The 21,847-nt window shown below is 41.5% G+C and overlaps 1 protein-coding gene across 2 annotated transcripts in view; it reads left to right on the forward strand.

The window, feature by feature from the left end:
* The window catches only part of VILL (villin like), a 263,612-nt gene extending 245,624 nt beyond the window's left edge, over positions 1-17,988 (forward strand). For both annotated transcript variants that reach the window (XM_075315393.1, XM_075315394.1), the window contains exons 13-20: positions 1,365-1,523; positions 3,004-3,183; positions 3,306-3,451; positions 5,353-5,497; positions 7,309-7,497; positions 10,861-10,929; positions 13,614-13,901; positions 16,433-17,988. In XM_075315393.1, the coding sequence (XP_075171508.1) occupies positions 1,365-1,523; positions 3,004-3,183; positions 3,306-3,451; positions 5,353-5,497; positions 7,309-7,497; positions 10,861-10,929; positions 13,614-13,901; positions 16,433-16,546 (1,290 nt within the window). In that variant the 3' untranslated portion in view covers positions 16,547-17,988. The remainder of the gene's footprint in view (positions 1-1,364; positions 1,524-3,003; positions 3,184-3,305; positions 3,452-5,352; positions 5,498-7,308; positions 7,498-10,860; positions 10,930-13,613; positions 13,902-16,432) is intronic.
* The last annotated feature ends 3,859 nt before the right edge of the window (positions 17,989-21,847 follow it).

Genomic DNA, 21,847 nt, shown 5'->3' on the forward strand with positions numbered 1-21,847 from the left:
CCAATTCTTACTTTTGCGCCATTTTTTTTTTACAGTTTTGCTGCAAGTTCTTTTAAGTAGCACTTATTTTGAAATTTATTTTCAGCTTTTTTGTTTGTTGTTTTTCTCTGCCATTAGGTGTGTTTTTTTGTAACCTACATGTTTGCAGTTGATTCATTATTTATGACTTTTTAAAAAGTAGCACAATTTTGAAAATGTACTTCAGCCACCTCTCACTCTTGGCATGAATTTATTTTTTTTTGTACTCCAGAAATTTTTGTTCAAATGTTAGCATTGCTTATGACATTTTTACAGATCTTGTGGCTTTTTACGTGCTAAACAGGTGCCAAAAAGTAAAAGATAAAAATAAGGAACAATTTTGATTTCTTGCAAAATTCATGAACCTTTATCCACCGTTTTGAAGAATTTTACTGCAAAACATGCATACTACAGCATAAAAAGAAAAGTGACCAAATAGAAATAAAATTATGATGAGATGGATAATACAAAGTTGAAAGAAAAGAATCTCCATAATCTTTAAAGGGTTGTGTTAATAATGATTCCCCTATAAATAGGAGAGGAAATAATATTTTACCCATTGGCGTTTAGAGATGGGCGAGCAGTAAAATGCTCCGATATTCGGTCCTCGAGTTGAGCAGGTCAGACCCTCTAAAAGGGCTGAACTCGAGTAACGAGCATAGTGGAAGTCAATGATTGGGCAGTTCGGATCCTTGCCAACATACAGCCAGCCATACACAGAGCATTTCTGGGGGAAGGGAGGGGGGGGTGTCTTTTTTTTTTCTTTTGACACACTACATTCGAAAACATTGTTTCAACCCCTGTAAGAGCCATTCAGAGACTGCAAGTGGCTCTCCCTAGGGTACCTGCTCACATCATGCAGTGAAGCAAGCCAGTGCTTTGTGGTCGTTTCACAGAGAAAACATCTAAACACTCGAAATACTCGGCGGAGCTCCGCGAATACCTGAGCACCCCAATGCTTGATTGAGTAACCAGCAGTGGCGAGCAAGCACGCTCATCATTATTGGCGTTCCATCCTCTGGAAAGCTCACTTAGTATTCAGTACTCAGCTCTCTCTGGCATAAATTGAATATAGCAGAGGTATGCATGCTTAACTTCTGCTCCATTGACACATGCATTTCATAGCCCCGTTCTTAGGCTCAATGGGGGCCCAAGGTTAAACCCCAGTTGATCAATGAATTATCCCATATCCAATTAATACAGAATAACTTATTAACTTGGTGCAACCCCTTTAATGCTCATTTAACCACATTATTGAGTTATAGTTTCATGTGCAGGTATGATCATACATTTTGATTCTAGGTGTCTCTTAGATTCACTATTAATATTTTGTTTCTTACTGCCAGGGCCGCCATGCCACGCAAGATGAGATCACATCCTGTGCCTTTCATGCTGTAGAGGTGGACCGCAAATACCAGGATCAGCCAGTACAAATACGGGTAACCATGGGAAAAGAGCCAAAACACTTCCAGGCCATCTTTAAAGGAAAGATGATTATCTATGAGGTAATATTGTCCTCTGTTGTACATTATATCAATATGCATAGTATTTGCTTTGTAGACTTCCAATGTGCTACTTTAAGATCAAGGTACCACTATTGTTAAAAGACCACTGCAGCAGTTCTTTTTTTGCACCCTCTGTTAGTCCTCAGTTATATGTAAACATTGTGCATTAAATTACTTGGTCACTGTCTTCTACCATTCCTACTGCTGCATCGGTCCTATTCCGCAGTACGTGACTACAGCTCTGACTTGCCAGTGGACCAATTGGTTCTTCCTTAATGTAATCCTATGACCATCAAGTTCTTAGAGTCATGGAATTACTTTCAGAAAGTTACTTCTGCTCCACACAGAAGACACTTTGTGAGCCGGCTGGCACAACTGCGGTTACGTGATGCAGGAGATATCATAACTCACACAGCAGAAGATATTAATGGGTAAGTAATTAATGCACACAGTGTTCAGATATAACTAAGGGCTAACAGGGAGTGCAATAAAAAAATGGTGGAGTGGTACTTTATTTTTAAGTGGTTAGCACCTACCAAAAGTGGCCCAAGAAACAGCTGGTGAAAGATGCAAGCCAGTATGGTCCAATTACACAGAAGAGCCACTGTAGCAGAAATGCCGAAAATAATAATAGTAAGGTGTCAGAACACTATTGCGTATGGGGCTGCTTAGCCATGGAATAATCAGAGTAGCCATACTGACCATTATCCACCATGAAAACCTTGCCAGTGAGCATCAGAACTAGAACACAAAACAATGAAAGAAGGTGGCCTGGCCTGATGAATTACATTTTCATTTAAAAGGAATCTGTCACTAGATTTGGCAACTATAAGCTGCAGCCACCACCACTGAGCTCTTATATACAGCATTCTAGAATACTGTATATAGGAGACCAGGCAGCTCTGTATAACATAAGAAACACATTTATAATACTCACCTAGTGGATCGGTTCAGTTCAATTCATGTCACTGCTCTCTGGTCTGAGTAGGGCAGATCAAAGTGCACCTGCGAAGGACCTCAATGCCGGCTAGTGTCCTTGATGTAGGATGGGTCATGCACAGGCCTCAGAAGAATGAGGACGGCGATCACCGGAGAGAGGAGATGCAAGACCGGAGAGCAGCAATACCCATCGGACCGGTCCTGCCCTTAGGTAAGTATTATAAAAGTGTTTTTTATGTTCTACACAGCGGCCTGGGTTCTTACTGTATATACAGTATTCTGGAATGCTGTATATAAGACCTCAGTAGTGGTTGCCGTAGCTTAGAGTTGCCAAATCTGGTGACAGGTTCCCTTTCATTTCTGTGAACCACCGATCGGGAAATATTCCATACATGCAGCCTGCGTGGGTACACAAGGGCCCAGTAGTAAAGGAGGCCTACTTCTTCTTTCATAACTCAAAATTATTTTTGAATTTTTAGAGACCTAGTAAAGTAATGAAATATGTAATCTCATATAAAGCACATTTTCTCGTGTGTAATAGGGAGGAACCAGTCGCAAGGGAAATACAGAACCGGAACCTGCAGTCCGACTGTTCCAGGTCAGGGGAACTGATGAATACAACACAAAGGCCACCGAAGTACCGGCCAGAGCCGCTTCTCTGAATTCCAATGATGTTTTTGTACTGAAAACCGATACCGTGTGCTACTTGTGGTGTGGAAAGGTTAGCGACGAGTAATAAACATACACTATAGCCTTAACATTCGCCATCTGTAACCACTGAGCTTATATTTGATTATATGTTCATAGTTTTTTATAACCCTGTAACTGTAAATTATCCTTCAGGGCTGCAGTGGAGATGAAAGGGAAATGGCAAAGACTGTGGCAAATATTATCTCCACCAAAGACAAGCAAACCATCCTGGAGGGTCAAGAGCCTGCTGAATTCTGGGTGGCTCTGGGTGGAAAGGCCCCATATTCCAGCGATAAGAGGTGGGCGCACTTGGATTATTATACATATGAAACATATAACATTGGCTATTGGTTAAGGGTTTGATCCCTTGGCATCCCTCAAAAGTCAATAGAACAAATAGCCCCAGCTGTTCACTGCAGTACAGTAGCTGTCTAGTACAGTAGTTGAGCTCCAGTCAAGTAGACATTTTCAAGGAATAAAGGGAACCTGTCACCAGATTTGACCCCTATAAACTGTGGCCACAACCTGTAAGCTATTATACACAGCATTCTAGAATAATTTATATAAGCCCCCCAAGCTGCTCTGTATAACGTAAAAAACAGCTTTTATTATACTCACCTATGGGGCGGTCGGGACAGATGGGCATCGCTGGTCTTACTCTGGCGCCTCCTCTCTTCCTTCCATCACCGTCCTCCTTCCCAACTTCGTGGGGATGACGCTTCCCACATCATACACCCAGTGTCCTCCATTGTGCTCCTGCACACGCGTACTTCTCTCTGCCATGCTGAGGGCAGATCAACGTATTTTAGTGCGCATGCTTGGACGTTCTTTGACCTTTCCTCGCACCTACGCATTACAGTACTTTGCTCTGCCCTCAGCAGGGCAGAGAAAAGTGCACATGCGCTGGAGCACAATGGAGGCCTCTGTGTGGATGACGTAGGTCGCGTTACCCAGAAGGAGCTGGGAAGGAGGACGGAGATGGAAGAAGATAGTAGGTGCTGGACCAAGACCATTGACATCTACAGTAGTATAAGATTTTTTTTCGTTGTACAGCTCAGCTTGGGCACTTATATACAGTATTCTAGAATGTTGTGTATAGGTACTTACTAGTGATGGCCGCAGGTTCCCTTTAACACTAGAACTACTGGACTCGTGACACCTATATAGAAATACATGGTGCAAAGTAGTCAAAATGACTACCTCAGTAGTTCTAGTGTTAATATGCTCCCCAATAATCAACCCTATTTTCAACCAATTAGCACTTTTATTTTAGAAATGTTATGTTTCTAAAATGTTTTAAAGGCTATTATCATTTTTAGTGTTCATTTTCTTCAAAATGCAAGGTTAAGCAACTTTGTAAATAGTCTTCATTAAAATGTTCACACATAGCAACAGAGAATTGCTTGTAGGAATCAATAGAGGCATAATAAATGCAATATATTGGTTTTGTTTTGTTTCTTAAGGCTGCTTTACACCAGACAATCTATCGTGCGATAGATCGTCGGGGTCACGGTTTTTGTGACGCACATCCGGCATCGCTGACGATGCCGTCCTGTGTGACACCTCCTAGAAACGCAGTATCGCTCACAAATCATGAGTCGTGTACTGCTCGCTAGGTTCCATAATATCGTTTAATTTAGTTGTTCATCGTTTCCGTGGTAGCACACGCCGCTCCGTGTGACACCACGGGAACGATGAACAGCAGCTCACCTGCGTCACGCGGCCGCCGCCGGCTATGTGAAGGAAGGAGGTGGGCGGGATGTTTACGTCCCGCTCATCTCCGCCCCTTCGCTTCCATTGGCCGGCGGCCGTGTGACGTCGCTGTGACGCCGAGCGTCCCTCCCACTCCAGGAAGTGGACGTTCGCCGCCCACAGCAAGCTCGCACGAGAGGTAAGTACGTGTGACGGGGGTTACAGACTTTGTGCGCCACGGGCAGCGATTTGCCCGTGACGCACAAACGACGGGGGCAGGTATGATTGATTGTGAAATTGCACAATCGGTCGTACTGTGTAAAGCCCCCTTTACTTTTGTTTTTCACTTTACTGATGATTTTTGCTATTGTGCTTTTTTTTTTTCAAAATCAAATAGAAAAAATATTTTCAAACTGTAAGACATTATTGTTGAACTCTGTTATTGATCAGTTTTATGATTTGCTAATTGATGACCATTACCAAGTTTGATCCTCAATATTCCATACAGATTTCAGGAGACCGTTGTGCAGTACAAGCCCCGACTCTTCGAATGCTCCAATCAGACAGGTCGTTTCATTATGACAGAAGTGGTAGATTTCGCCCAGAGTGATCTTGATGAAGATGACGTAATGTTGCTCGATACTTGGGAAGAGGTATGTGATGTCTGACAGTGCAGAAAGTAATGAGATAATTGTTATATGCGCGAAAGCCAAAGCAACCAGCAGATTAAATCTTTCAAAAATAGATGGGTCCACTCTTGACTTTTCTTGTATTATGTTATGATAGACAATTTGTCATGATACTAAAAAATATATATACAGTATATTGACATAACATGTCACATAGTATGTGACGGATATGATGTAAATTTATTTGGCATGTCTGTCTAAAGTCTCATGCCATGCCTATCAGGGTATATTGTGTGGTCCTTCCTCCTCTTCAAACAACAAATTTACCATAGTTGGTAGATAATTTGGCAAATATAGCTTCATAGTGTGTTCTTTTATGCACATTCTAATGTGGGGGTCCTCAACCTGTAGCTTGGGAGCCACATGTGGCTCACAGGCTCAAGATGTGTGGCTTGGAGCTGTTTGTCAGCATGATGCATTAGTGCCAGGTCTAGCAATCAGCTATGAAGAGATGGTCTCCAGATGGTGACTTTTGTGAGTAGTCCTGCGCAGAAGAACAGATCTGAATGAGGGTAAGGTTGGAATTCTCAGATCTAGGAGTGTGATTTTTGTGGGAAAGCTTTGGCTGTCATAATACTGATAATGGGGGCTGTGGGAGTCACTACTGTGAGGGTGGCAGGAGCTAGATGTGGCTTGCGACCCTCTCTCAGAGAAGTATGTGGCTCTCAAGATCAGACAGATTGGAGACCTGTATTATAATGCCTAGTTTATGCTGTACAAGCCAGGCCGCTAGCCCATCAGGGGTTGTGTAATGGTTCTGTGTGCAAAGAAGATCATGTTATCGGCAGCACATGTCTTAAGACTGGACAGACATCTATCTAAGATGGTTTACTGAATCCTGCATTGAGCAGGAGGTTGGACACGATGACCGTGGAGATCGCTTCCAACTCTAACATTCTATGATTCTGTTTGCACTAGACAATGTGCTGCTGAGAACGATGATTTGTAAACCTTGCATTTTGTTGATTCGTCGAGCGCTTGCTGGCCTGTTCAGGTAGTCCGGCGATCAGGATTGTTCTTTCCTAGGAACACTTGTTCCTCAAACATTGGCCTGTCTAATTGGACCTTAAGGGAATAGTTGTAGATGCATAAAAAAGGGCTCACAAGCCAGAACCTGGTGATGTCTGACCTTCACTATTGATCAAAATCAACGACAGAATTTAAAATAAGGCAATTATGTCACTAAACCAGAAAATGGTGCAACTTCTGTCATACCTTCCACTCAGCCATCACCTACGATTTGAGAATCAATGATAAATATACAAAAATGAATACTAAGGTGTTACAGGTATATAAAGTACATGTACACAGGGGCGTAACTGGGTGCAGGAATTGCTGTTGCTCATCAGTTGTGGAGCATTCAAACAGGAGTAGAAAAGGGGTTAACGCCACGCATCAGCCAGATGAAAGTGTAGAGATGTTGATGAATAAATATCTTTTTTTATTCCATCGGTCTACGCGTTTCGAGGTAGAGGTCTTCCTCAGGACCAGGACATCAACAAAGCATGATGCTTATATTTTAAGACCACTAATAGGTCCCTGTGGAAATTTTGCATTGGCACTCACAAACTTCAAGTTACAGACCAGAATAGTAACTGAGACAGAATGGGAGTACCAACAGGATGGGAGTACCAACAGGTTTAATCAGCTCCAATGGGAATTGTGTCATTAAATGCTTCATTCTCTTAAGATTAAAAGAACATGTACATGTTGAGATTAAAATGCTTTATTTATAGTTGACCTTAAAAACATTTCTTTCCTATTGTTCACTTCAGCTATTCCTTTGGATTGGCAAGTCAGCAAATGAGTATGAGAAGACTGAAGCTGTCAACTCTACCAAAGAATACCTGAAATCTCATCCTGCCGGCCGAGACTTATCAACTCCAATAGTTACAGTAAAGCAAGGACATGAGCCTCCTACCTTCACCGGATGGTTCAATGCTTGGGACTCTCACAAATGGAGTGTAAGATAAATCTTTCTGCAGTCACAGATTGTATCTTATATTACATCATTGGTTCTATTCCAATACTAAGATACTAAAACTGCATTGACTTTCAGTAAAAAAAAACCCCAAAAAAATGATATAGAGTATATCACAAAAGTGAGTACACCCCTCACATTTTAATAAATATTCTTTCATACCTTTTCATGGGAGAACACTCAAGATATGACACTTTGATACAATGTAAAGTAGTCAGTGTACAGCTAGTATAACAGTATAAATTTGGTGTCGTCTAAATAACTCAACACACATCCATTAATATGTAAACCGCTGGCCATTTTCCCTTCCCAGTGTCACGTGACTCATTAGTGTTACAAGTTATCAGTTGTGAATGGGGAGTAGGTGTGTTATATTTAGTGTCATCGCTCACACACTCTCTCATACTGGTCACTGGAAGCTCAACATGGCTCCTCATGTCAAAAAATTCTCTGAAAAAAAGAATTGTTGATCTACATAAAGATGGCCGAGGCTATAAGAAGATTGCCATCACCCTGAAACTGAGCTGCAACATGATGGCCAAGACCATACAGCGATTTAACAAGGCAGGTTCCACTTAGAACAGGCCTTGCCATGGTTGACCAAAAAAGTTGAATGCATGTGCTCAGCATCATATCCAGAGGTTGTCTTTTCTAAATAGACATATGAGTGCTGCCATAATTGCTGGGGTGAGGGATCAGCATGTCTGTGCTCAGAACATACGTCACACACTGAATCAAATTCATCTCCATGGCTGTTATCCCAGAAGAAGCCGCTTCTAAAGATGATGCACAAGAAATCCCACAAACAGTTGGCCGAAGACAAGCAGACTAAGTTGTGGTCTAATGAAACCAAGATCAACTTATTTGGCTTAGATGGTGTCAAGCGTATGTGGTGGCAGCAACCATGAGAGGTGTACAAAGACATGTGTATCCTGCCTACAGTCAAGCATGGTGATGGGAGTGTCATGGTTTGGGGGCTACATGACTGTAGCCGGCTATAAGCAGCTCATTGAGGGAACCACGAATGCTAATTTGTACTGTGACATACTGAAGCAGAGCATGATCCCCTCCATTCAGAAACTGAGCAGTATTCCAACATAATGACCCAAACACACCTCCAAAACAACCACAGCCTTACTAAAGAAACTGAAGGTAAAGGTGTTGGACTGGCTAATTATGTCTACTGACCTAAATCCTATTGAGCATCTATGGGGCCTCCTCAATTGGAAGGTGGAGGAGAGCAAGGTCTCTAACATCCCCCATGTTGTCATGGAGGATGGAAGAGGATTCCAGTGGTTCCTGTGAAGCTTTAGTAAACTCCATGCCCAAGAGAGTTAAAGTAGTGCTTGAAAATAATGGTAGCCACACAAAAGATTGACACTTTGGGCACAATTTGGCCATTCTCACTTAAGGGTGTACTCACTTTTGTTGCCAGCAGTTTAGACATTAATGGCTGTGTGTTGAGTTATTTAGAGGGCACCAAATTTACCCTGTTATACAAGCTGTACACTGACTACTGTGCATTGTATCAAAGTGTCATATCTTGAGTGTTGTCCCATGAAAAAATATAAAAAATTATTTACAAAAATGTGAGGGGTGTACTCCTATTTGCTATATATTGTAAATGCAGACAAAGGACTGAAGATATATAAAATACCTGACAGGACACACCATGAATAGTCCTAGAAAAATAGTAGGATTTAGTGCTGACTTAGAAGAATGCATTGACACAAAGATCCCAAATTTATCAAAGCTTTTACTCAAGAATACTGGTGTATAAAGCTCTGAAAAGTCACCATATTTTGGCACAATGCTAGACTGCGCTACAATTTTGCGACTTTTGTCCATTTCGCTCCATGATCCTCCAGCTCTAACAAAGGTGGTGGTGGAGGTGGTGGAATTTGGTCAGGAGGGGTGTGACAACCGCTGCTTGTCAAATCTGGAGCCTGGAGTAAGATTTATGGTGCGCTGCGGATGGATGCACACGTTATTTTTAAGATGCTGCTGATTGATTTAGAAGCGTGTGCCTCCTAATTAATCAGGAACATCTGACTCTAGCACGCCTCCTCATCAAGACTGGAGTGAAAATCGCTGGTCTTGATGAAACCGAGCCATGGTACATATCCTGGAAAAAATATGTCTGGCACAATAATGATGCCCAGACACTAACGCACACAAAAGATATTACAGCATTAAGCTACATTTGGAGCACAACATACTCCGTCTGATTTTAGATTAGACTTCGTAACTATAATGGGTGCTGGAGTTGCAGTTGTATCTGGGCCCCAAAGCCTAAAGGGGCTTAACGGCCCCCTTAGGTGAACATTTTGAGTTAAGGCCCACAAGCTTCAAGTTGCACTTTTATGTAAACTAGAAAATCTAAATCATTTCATCTAGCAAGTGCAAAGTAATCCAGTCTGAAACTGGCTCCAAAGGCCCCGTCACACACAGAGATAAATTTTTGGCAGATCTGTGGTTGCAGTGAAATCATGGACATATTGTTCCATTTGTACACAGCCACAAATCTGGCACTGATTGTCCACAATTTCACTGCAACCACAGATCTGCCACAGATTTATCTGTGTGTGACAGGGCCTTTAAGGCTGCAGTAACACATCCGTTGTACACATTTGTGTGCCATCTGTATTTCTAATGGACAACATATGGACCTATAGATTTCACTGATCCATTCATACATTTGCTTTAAAAATGAAATTGTCTTCGGTCTGCAAGTGTCAGAGCTTGTACTATTCTCTTTTTGTGGATCAATTGATCTAAGGAGATTCAATAAAAACAGATAAAAAAAACTCAAGACATACTTTGTACTTCATTGTTCCATCCATTTTGAACTGATTCATTGCTAAGAGTCAATGGATGAAAATGTTCAGTCTTCCTGCTTCAGTTATTGAAAATGGAGAACAAAAAATCAGATGTAAGAATGTAAGACGTAGGCAAAACGGGTGACATTTACCACTAATAATAAAGGAGAACTTAAGCGCTACTAGGGGTAGGATTCATACATGGAGAGAAGGAAAAATAGTCAACACAATAGTTACCGTATCATTTATTAAGCTGATGATAGTATATGATCAGGGAAATGTAACCTGACAAGGCCACCATTTGTCAATGAGAATTTTTAGAAAGTAAGTGTGACACAAGTGGAAATGGTTAATAGAAAAATTAGTACTAAATCCTGTTAAAACTATATTAGTTGCCCTTGCTACCTTCTTATTAAAATAGAAATGATCTTTTCCCAACAAGTAAAATATATCTTTGTACCGTGTTAGCCAGTAGAGATAAAAAAATTTGTTTAAAAGACAACAATTTTTTTATCTTTTCCCAACAGTCTGACTTATCCTATGAAGACATGAAGAAGAACCTGGGTGAGGTCTCCGGTATTTCTCAGATCAGTGTGGTAAGTCTTCTGGATGGTCTTCCCAGATGAGGCCTTAGACCAAGTTCCTACAGAGCATAAAGGCAGTGTTTTTCTTATGTTGCATTTGACAGTTCAGTCAAAGTGGATGTAATTTTATGAAGACTCATGGCCACACTGCGTTTAAAGACAGTGTGTATAACTGTACATTTTTTAATGCATTTTTTACTCCAAGAAGCCTGAAAAAAAATTGTTTGGGTTTTTTTTGTACAAACTTAATAATTCTACACTAAAACATATTAAAAAAGTTTCAAGTCTGCAACAAAAACACAATATTCAGTAAGTATTACTACTGAATAATTTTATGTGGATACCTGCAGAAAAAAAAACACCCATGGGAGCATGGCCTTAAAAGTTTCTGAAGGGGCTATAGGTTTTAATCATATTTTAATCAGAAGAGTAGCATGCTATTCACCGTCTAATGCTTCTGATGCTAGAGCATCGGAAGCGATATGCAAATGACCCTCTGCTGCGAGCATCAGCCAAGTATAATGCGACTGTGATCCGATCTTGCAATTGTATCACAGCTGCGGAGAAGAGGAAGGAAGCAAATTCTCCCCATCTCTTCCCCGGGCCTGTCTCTGCAAACATCACACTGCCCTCGAATGACTTGCGAGTGCAGTGCGATGTTTCACACACCCCCATAGACTTGTATGGGGGTGCGTGAACCGAGAATCACTGCCAACTGCAGCGTGCTCAATTCATTTCTCATGCCGATATAGCATGAGATGGACACTGCCCCATAGTTTTGTAGTAAAGTAAGAGCAATCCGATGTTTTATTGGATTGCACTCGTCCATGCAGATCGCAAGTGGAACCGTACCCTAAGGCTGAGTTCACATGTACAGTAATGATCCATTAGAATGCATCCTGTAGAGATCTTTTGGCAAAAAAGTTATGCAAACACAACTTTTTTTGTCTGTTGTTAAATAACTGATTTTTGCTGGATCCTTTTTTGTAACATAGGAGTCTATGGAGAACGGATCCATTAACGGGCTGCTATTTAGTCATCAGTTTTTCTTGCATTTGTAACCGATCAGTTTTTTCTTATAGGATCCATTACAAATGGAAGATCAATAGCAATCTGTTAACAGATCCATTCTCCATAGACTCTCATGTTAAAAAAACGGATCTGGCAGAAGTAATTTTTCCAATGGATCTCTGCAGGAACCGTTCTAAGGCGCATTGCCCACGCTGTGTAGTTTTGATGCGTATTTTCAGAAATCTGCATGTCCATTGTGAAGACAGCAAAGTCTATGAGAATTCAGAAGTGCTGTGCCCACGTTGCTTATTTTTCCCTTGTGTATTTGGTGCAGATTTGGTGCAGAAAATAAGAAATCTGCACGAAATACGCAAGGGAAAAATACTCAACGTGGGCACAACACTTCTGAATTCTCATGGACTTTGCTGGCTTCACAATGGACATGCAGATTTTGCTGCAGATTTCTGAAAATCTGCGTCAAAATCTGCAGCGTGGGCACAGGGCCTAAATGATGATTACAGGACATGTGAACTCGGCCTAATATACTAATAAATTTAGAAGAGAAGAGCTATATGGTAAATAACCAGCTAAATACATTAGATACCATTTAGGGCTTGTACAGACAACCGTAGGTTCAGTCCAAGAGCTGTCCATCCAACCATCAGATCGCACTCGGACCAATGTTACCATATGAGGCTGTTCACATGGCCGAGTTTTCCTTAAGGCCCCGTTACACGCAACGATGGATCTAACGATATATCGCCGGGGTCACGGATTCCGTGACGCACATCTGGCATCGTTAGAGACGTCGTTGCGTGTGACAGCAAGGAACGCCCGTTAACGATGGAAAATACTCACCTTATCAGCCATCGTTGACACGTCCTTCATTTTTAAAAAATCATGGATTGTTGAGCACGCAGGTTGTTCGTCGTTTCTGAGGCAGCACACATCGCTACGTGTGACAACTATGGAACGACGAACTGCAGCTTACCTGCGGCCGCTGGCAATGCGGGAGGAAAGAGATGGGCAGGATGTTATGTCCAGCTCATCTCCGCCCCTCCGCTTCTATTGGGCAGCTGCTTAGTGACGCCGCTGTGACGCCACACGAACTGCCCCCTTAGAAAGGAGGCGGTTCACCGGCAACAGCGACGTTGCTAGGCAGGTAAGTACGTGTGACGGCTCCAAACGATTGTGTGCGCCACGGGCAGCGATTTGCCCGTGATGCACAAACGACTGGGGCGGGTGCTTTCACCAGCGATATCGCTAGCAATATCGCTGCATGTAACACCCCTCTTAAGACCACTCGTAGCATGCACGATTTGCCTCTAATTACCAGATTGCACTCATTCAAGTCTACGGGTCTGTGAATAAAATTGCACTGCACTCAAATGACGTCCCAGTGTGGTCCCATTTTCACGGACTGACAAAATGGAGAAGGTGGGGAAACTTTTTTTCTTCTCCGCATCTGATAAAAATGGACCCGACTGTGATCGGAGTCTATATAACAATATACTGTATATATACACTGTATGAGGTAGTTACTATCATATAATATGTTTCTGCAGTTCAGACAGCTTGTATAACATTTATTGCTGGTGTGCATTATTTCCCTAATGGAAATCCAGTTCTGGTCCTCATATGGGATCTACATTTATATTGTATTAATCTAGCTTTTTCCTTTTTAGGACTTACAAAACACAAATCTGAACAGCACAAATAAGGTCGTTGCCCCAGCAAAGACAGAGAACAACAACGTAAAGGTTCCTACGTATCAGTCACATAGCAATGGTGGCCTGCCACAAAGCAATAGTAATCATGCTAATACCAATGGAAACCAAGCAGCACCAAGCCAGAAGCTTCCTACAGTAGAAATATTGGCACCGAGCAGTGGAAATAAGGTCTTTGAGAAAAATCTGCTTATTAATAAAATTGCAGAAGATTTACCTGATGGCGTAGACCCGAGCAAAAAAGAGGTAAGTGGAGTCTCATAAAGCTACATGAGCACTGGGATCTATACTGGGCAACAGTGGCATAGGAGGGGGCAGGGGGTTGCAGTAGTGATTTCACCATGCGCCACATCCTATAAGGGCACAAAAATTCCCTCCTTTCCCACACCGCCCACACTGGGATCCGTACCTACAGGTAAAGCCATGCCCCTGGAATACCTGGTTAGCCACAATCCTTTGTAAATACTATAAAAATGAGCATAAAATGAAAATGTTCATATTTCTGGAAACATAGTTATTTATAAAAAATAAAAAAAAAAGGGGGGTACTCGGGGGAGCAAAGGGAATAAAAAATGAGAGCCAAATCTGGCCTATATAGATCTGATGACAGGTCCTCTTTAAAGGGGATGTCCAGTATAAATCCATAAGTCTGCAGTCGCTCTATGCATCGCTCTATGTGACTGCAGACTTATGAATCCTCACATCGTTCACTGCGAGGATTCATCGGTTTCAGAATGGCGGACACGTGCCCGCGAGTATGCGATATACATACTCCAGGTCACATTCGGACTAGAGGGGAGCGGTCTTGCTCAATACACTTGTATTGAGCAAGGCTGCACCGTTGTCAGATTCTGGCCATGAGTATACATATTACATTATCGCGCTCACATGACCACTGTTCCCGGCTTTGTGAATACTCACAGTGTGTGTGATATGAGGATTCATAATTCTGCATTCACATACAGTGATACATAGAGTGAATTTAGACCAGACAACCCCTTTAAGTCTAGCATAAGACTTATGAGTGCCCCTGTATGTGGTAATTAGCCACTCTGGGTCAATTGAGATTGCATGCAGTGTGAACAGTAGTTACAGAGAGGAGATTGCTTCTGTGACTAACATAGTAGATCTTGTCGGTGAAAAAGAGTGCCCTGCCCTGACAGAGAATGGAGAACAAGGGCGCGTATACTACAGGCTGCCTGAATTACTTAGAAAAGCCAAAGTCAGGGTGAGAAGAGTTACAGAGAGAGTGAATAACGATTGCCCTTTGCCAGAAGTAGCAGATTCAGATGGTGAAGACTATAGCCCCAGGGAGGCCCATGCTGCAAGTGAGGAGAAAGCCATTGTATGGACAAGGGCCTGAGCGGCAGATTAGAGGGCAGAGTGAGTTCTGGAGTAAGGCCACGTGCACACCTTGAGTACTTGGTGAGTTTTTTACCTCAGTATTTGTAGCCAAAACCAGGAGTGGAACAATCAGAACAAAAAGTATAATAGAAACATAAGAACCACTTCTGAATTATTTGCCCAAAGCTGGTTTTGGCGTAAAAATACTGAGGTAAAATACTGGCCAAATACTCAATGTGTGCATGTGGCCTAAGCCTCAGGCTCATTGAAAAGTCACTCAGCGATGACTGAACCCGCGCCGATGCCACCACTATGGCTAGAAGAAGAATAGTGCCAGTGCCAGGAGGAATAAAGTTCATTTCCTCCCAGCAGTGGGGCTCTAAGTGCCAGCACCGCACAGGTTCAAAACACCATTAGGCTGTGTGCGCACTTTGCGTCGAGGTTGTTGCAGTTCTTAACGCATCCTCTGGCAGAAATGGTTTTTGTCAAATTTGGTTTTGACCACAAAAATGCTATAAATAAGCTTGCGTTTTTACTGCGTTTTTACCGCGTTTTACATGCTTTTTCACTGCTTAAAATCAGATGCGTTTTGACTACAAATACAATGCTAAATAAAGTTTAAACATACAAACACTATAAAAAAAAAAGGAAAAAAATGATAACAAATATCAATATTTTAATCATACAAAAAATGGCTTATTTTATTAAAATGATAACTTTGTGCAAATATTTATGCATACAATTACATTTATTTAATGATTTCCATACATTTAATTGTCGGACTATGTGTGTGTGTAAAGGGACATATCATGCCATTAATATTTTGTCAAAAACGCATGCATTTAATTGTTCCAAAACGCATGTTTTCTGCATCAAAAAAGCATGTAAAACGCTAGAATTTTGAAGTAGATTGCGTTTTGCAACTTCTCATTGACTCCAATGTTAGAAAAATGCTGCCAAAGTGGCAAAAACAATTGACATGCTGCTTCTTTAAACGCTAGATGTGCGCAAAGTGCGCACAAGAAATCCCTATTTCCCATAGACTTTGCTTGAAAATCAAAATGCATGCATTTTGGCATTAAAACGCTGCAGTTCAAAACACTGCGGAAACGCAGGTACAAACGCTAAGTGCGCACATAGCCTTAACCTGCAGATTAATCCTATATCTGCAGGCTAATAATGTTTGTTACATGACAGGTTCTCTTTAATATGCTTGTTATAATTTAGGTTCACACTAGCATTTGTTTCTGTTTCAAATTAATGTGTTTTTTTTGTTTGGTTTTTTTCAAAAATCACTCAACTTCTGCCTAAATCTTTTCAATATAGACTTCAATAAAAAAAAGGAAATGAGATCCATACTGTGTGTATTTCTATGTATATAGGTTACAAATTGTTTGTACAATTGAAGTAATCAGTCAATTTCCCTTTTCCAGATGTACTTGTCGGATGCCGACTTTGCAAATATTTTTGGGATGCCCAAAGCCCAGTTCTATCAACTGCCCAAATGGAAGCAACAAAACATCAAGAAGCAATATGGCCTCTTTTAATTCATAGATTTTCAATTTTTATTTTTTTTTTAAACTTCTGAGGGGGAAAGTCATAGTCACTTCAAAGCACTTTGTGACTCTGCAGATCAGACAGCCAGCGCCCTCTAGTGTTCATCTCCATCCATGGACTGTGGTGTCACAGACGGCAAGACTTTGAAAATTTCAGCTTTTATTGCTATGATTATTTCTACTATATTATACATTTTATTTGTGGCTTAATAGATAGGTGTTCATATAAATAATAAATAACCTGTGTACAACGTTTAGCTTAAGGATCACTGACCAAGCATTGCCTACAACATGATTAAATTTGCTAAAAGCATCAACTTCCGCACGTTCCAAATGGACAATGGATCATGATGCCAATTGGCATTACGTTCAACAATTACAATCCCAGTTAGGATCCTATAACGGCTTCTAAGGCAACCTGCCTCATATATAAGTAGGTTTAGGGAGAAAATTCAGTTGTCAGTGTCAGTGCTTTTTAGTTAGTTCCTTTTATTATATGATTGATATATTTATATATATATATAGATATATATATATAGATATATATATAGATATATATATATATATCTATATATTTATAGATATATACATATAGATAGATATATATAGATATATATATATATATAGGTATAGAGATATATAGAGATAACTTGGAAGGCGTAAAGACTGGAAGTGCTGTTAATGGGGCTAAGAATATTGTGCCTTTAAAAACATAAATATTCCTTTATAAATGTATTATTTTACAATGTATACATCTACACAAACATTATATATATATATATATATATATATATATATATATACATACAGTGTATATTATATATATATATATATATATATATATATATACACACATATATGTATTCCCCGACACTGCTTTATGTCCACCGCTTCTTCTGTACACCAGATTTCAAACAATTTATGCTTCTGAATGGAGTATTTTATTCCCACGGGTATCTAGTAATATGTTTTGTAATCTGTCTATTAAACATTTAGATGCCTTGATAAAGCTGATACATTAAGTCTATTGCCAATATGTAGAATTATATAGTTTCTTACATAAAAGATTCGCTCCCCTTCCCCATAAATGTCAATGATGTGCCATTGTGCATGTTTAAAGGGAATCTGTCACACTGAACAAGCAGCCTGATCTGTTAGAATCATGCTATAGAGGAGTCCAGCGGGCGGTCCTTTTCCGTGAGTCAGTCCGCCCACTGGACTCTAAGCAAGCAAGATTTCAATCAAAGATTCAAGTTATTCTGAATCTTTCTCAACAAAATAATTTATCACCGGAGCTCCTTCTGCTAACAGTCTGTCAGTATAGCATTGGGCAGCATTTTAATGGTGACAGGTTACCTTTAAATGGCCTTTTTTTCTATTATTCTAGTTTGTTTAATCCTATTGTGTGATCTAATAAACACTGTGGAAATTCACTGTATTGTCCTTTTTATTTGGTTGAAAGAAGGAAAAAGGTCTATATCTAATTTTGTCTGTTAGTTTAAAGGGAACCTGTCAACAGGATTTTCCCATATAAACTTCAGCCAGCACGAGTAAGCCCTTATATACCACATTTTAGAATGCTATATACTGTATGTGTCCAAGCTGATCTGTATATGGTAAAAAAAAGACATTTTATTATACTCACCTATGGGGCTGTCTTCTTACAATCATCATCCTCCTTCCCTTTTTCGTGTGGATGACGCGTCCTAAGTCATCCACACAGTGTCCTCCATTGTGCTCCTGCACACGTGCACTTCTCTCTGCCCTGCTACTGGCAGAGGAAAGTGCTGTAATGTGTAGGCACAGGGAAAGATCAAAGAACGTCCATTCATGCACACTACAATACTTTGATCTGTCCTCAGCAGGGCAGAGAGATGTGCGCAGGAGCACAATGGCGGACATTGCGTGGATGACATGGTGCAACAACAACCTGCCAAGAGAGGGCTGCTCAACAAAACTCTCAGCCCTTGCAAGGATGGCATTTATCAGAGAGGCAGCACAGAGACCAAAAGGTAACCCTGAAGAAACTGCAGAGTTCCCAAGCAGAGACTGAAGTATCTGTTCAAATAACCACAATAAGCCATACATGCCATAAAGCAGGCCTCTATGGAAAAGTGGGCAGAAAAAACGGATTTTTGTGTGCTCACCGTAAAATCGTTTTCTCTTAGCCATCATTGGGGGACACAGGACCATGGGTGTTATGCTGCTTATACATAGGAGGACACCAAGTAGATGCAAAGATGTTAGCTCCTCCCATGCAGTATACACCCCCTGGCCCAGCCAGGCTACTTCAGTTTTAGTACATAAGCAGTAGGAGAACAAGTAACAAAAAACGTGAGTGAATACCCCTAACAAAAAAGTACTGAGAAAGAAAAAACTAAGGCCCAACAGGGTAACAGGGAGGGTGCTGTGTCCCCCAATGATGGCTAAGAGAAAATGATTTTACGGTGAGTACACAAAAATCCGTTTTTCTCTGACGCCTCATTGGGGGACACAGGACCATGGGACGTCCTAAAGCAGTCCCTGGGTGGGTAAACAATAAAAAACGCAACCCAAGGACTAGGAACCAGTCCCAGATAGCCAGGAGCACCTACTGAGATAGCTGCTCCACTTTCGTTTGCAGAATTTTCCTACCTAGGTTCGCCTCAGCCGAAGCCTGGGTATGGACTCGGTAATTGCTTTGAAACAGTATGTAGGCAAGACCAGGTCGCAGCCTTACACCCCTGTTCCACTGGAGCCTGATGCCTATTGGCCCAAGAGGCGCCAACTGCTCGCGTGGAATGAGTCCGCAGCCCACTAGGAATGGGCTTGAGTTGCAAGCGGTAGACCTCCTGGATCGCAGAGCGAATCCAGCGAGCCAGCATTACCTATGAAGCTGCCTGTCCTTTGTTAGGCCTTCCAGGAATGACGAACAAGGAGGCCATGTTCCTAAAGGGGCTGTCCTGGATACGTAATATCTGAGAGCCCTCACAAGGTCTTGCGAATATAGAGACCTATCCACCCTATGGACTGGGTGTGGACAAAAGTAAGGCAGAACTATGTTCTTCTTCAAATGAAATGGGGAAGTAACCTTCGGAAGAAAATCTGGAAGGGGGCATAGAACCACCTTGTCCTGATGAAAGGTCAGAAAGGGTTCGTGGCAAGAGAGTGTGACAGTTCCAAAACTTGTCTGATGGACGTAATCGCCACTAAGATTGTTACCTTCCAGGAGAGAAGAGCAAGAGAAAATTCCTTAAGAGGTTCAAAGGGGGACCTCTGGAGACCGTCCAAAATGAGATTGAGGTCCCATGGGTCCAGTGACCGTTTATACGGGGGAACTAGATGGGAAACGCCCTGGAGGAAGGTCTTGACTTGCGGATTGCAAGCTAGACGGCATTGATAGAATATTGAGATAGATGAAACCTGCCCCTTAAGGGAGCTGAGGGCCAACCCCTTTTGCAACCTAACTGCAAAAAATCAAGAATTCTGTGTATCGCCAGAGGCATAGGTTGGACATTAGATTCCCTGCACCGGAAAAGGAAAGTTTTCCACATACGGTGGGATGAAGGCCGGCTTTCAGGCACTGATCATGGTGGAGATGACCGCGGGAGAGAATCTCGCTCTTGTTAAAGTCCAGGTCTCAATGGCCAGGCCGTCAGCTTCAGGGCTCTGAAGTTCTAATGGGAAATGAGCCCTTGGGTCAGCAGGTCTGGGATGCTTAAGAGGCGCTATGAGCAATTGTACTAATTCGGCGTCCCAGGCACGCCTGAGCCAGTCCGGTGCTATTACTATCACCGGGACTCCTTCTGCCTTGATCTTCTTGATTACTTGCGACAGCAGGGGCAGAGCCGAAAAACATGTAAGGTAGATGGAAGCGACTTCAGGAGGAGACTAGAGTATCCACGCCAATGGACTGTGGATCACGTGACCTGGCTAAGAACGCAGGTACCTTTGCGTTCAACCTTGAGGCCATTAGATCCACGTCTGGTGTACCCTAGCGAGTGCAGATGTGTGGGAACACTTCTGGGTGGAGAAACCACTCTCTGGCGCCCAGGCCTTGGCGACGTAGAAGATCCGCCGCCCAGTTCTCTACTCCCGGTATGTGTACTTTTGTTTGTCCTCTATAACTAACTTGTTATTATATTTTAAGGGGCCAATACTACCCTTTGTTTTCCTTTTGGCATTAATGTATTTATAAAAGATTTTGGGATTTATTTTAATGTTATTGGCGATTTTTGTTTCAGTAGCTAGTTTTGCTTGTTTGATTTCTTTTTTGCATTTCCTATTGATATCTTTATACTCCTGAAATGCTATTTCTGTATTCTCAGCCTTCGAGATTTTAAATGCCCTTAGTTTGTGTTTTATTATACTTTGCACAGTCTTATTTATCCATAGTGATTTCTTTTTATTCCGGGACATTTTATTACCAGAAGGTATACGTTTTTTACAGGACTCTAGCAGTATATCCTTAAACTTTCCCCATTTAAATTCTGTATCCCCAGTTACCATGACTTTGTCCCAATCTACACATTTAAGCTCTTCCCTTAATTTGTTGAAATCAGCTTTCCTAAAATTCCAAGTTTTAGCATTTCCTCTTTGAAATCTTCTATTGAATATTACGTTGAAGCTTACCATATTATGATCGCTGGTGCCCAAGTGCTCCCGAACCTGTAGATCTGAAATTGTCTCCGGTCTATTTGACAGGACCAGATCTAGCAAATTATCTCCCCTCGTCGGTTCATCTACCATCTGAGAGAGGAAATGGTCTTGAATAGTAGATAAGAATTTACAGCTTTTAGCACAACCAGAAGATTCTATGTCCCACTGTATGTCTGGATAGCTGAAATACCCCATAATAAGAACCCGATTATTATTATTATTAGCTGCCTTTTCAATTTGTTCCAGCATTTCACCCTCTATTTGTTCAGGTATGTTAGGAGGCTTATAGCAAACTCCAATTAGCATTTTTCCATTATTACCCTCCCCATGTACATTTACCCATACTGACTCTACATTGTTGCAGTTCCCCGCAATGTCATCATTCAACACAGGTTTTAGGTTAGATTTGATAAATATACACACCCCACCACCTTTTCTGTCTTTCCTGTCCCTCCTAAATGTACTATAACCCTGTCTAAAGGGATAGATGAGGATACAGTAGGTTAGATACAGTAGGTTAGAAAATGGTCCCTTAGTCTGGTTTAGTAGGCTACACAATTACGTGGAAGACTGCTGACTTGATAGATGTTCAGAAGGTAGTCACTGACATGCTCTACAAGGAAGGCAAGCCACAAAAGGTCATTGCTAAAGAAG

This window comes from Anomaloglossus baeobatrachus, chromosome 6, assembly GCF_048569485.1.
Source record: "Anomaloglossus baeobatrachus isolate aAnoBae1 chromosome 6, aAnoBae1.hap1, whole genome shotgun sequence".
NCBI lineage: Eukaryota > Metazoa > Chordata > Amphibia > Anura > Aromobatidae > Anomaloglossus > Anomaloglossus baeobatrachus.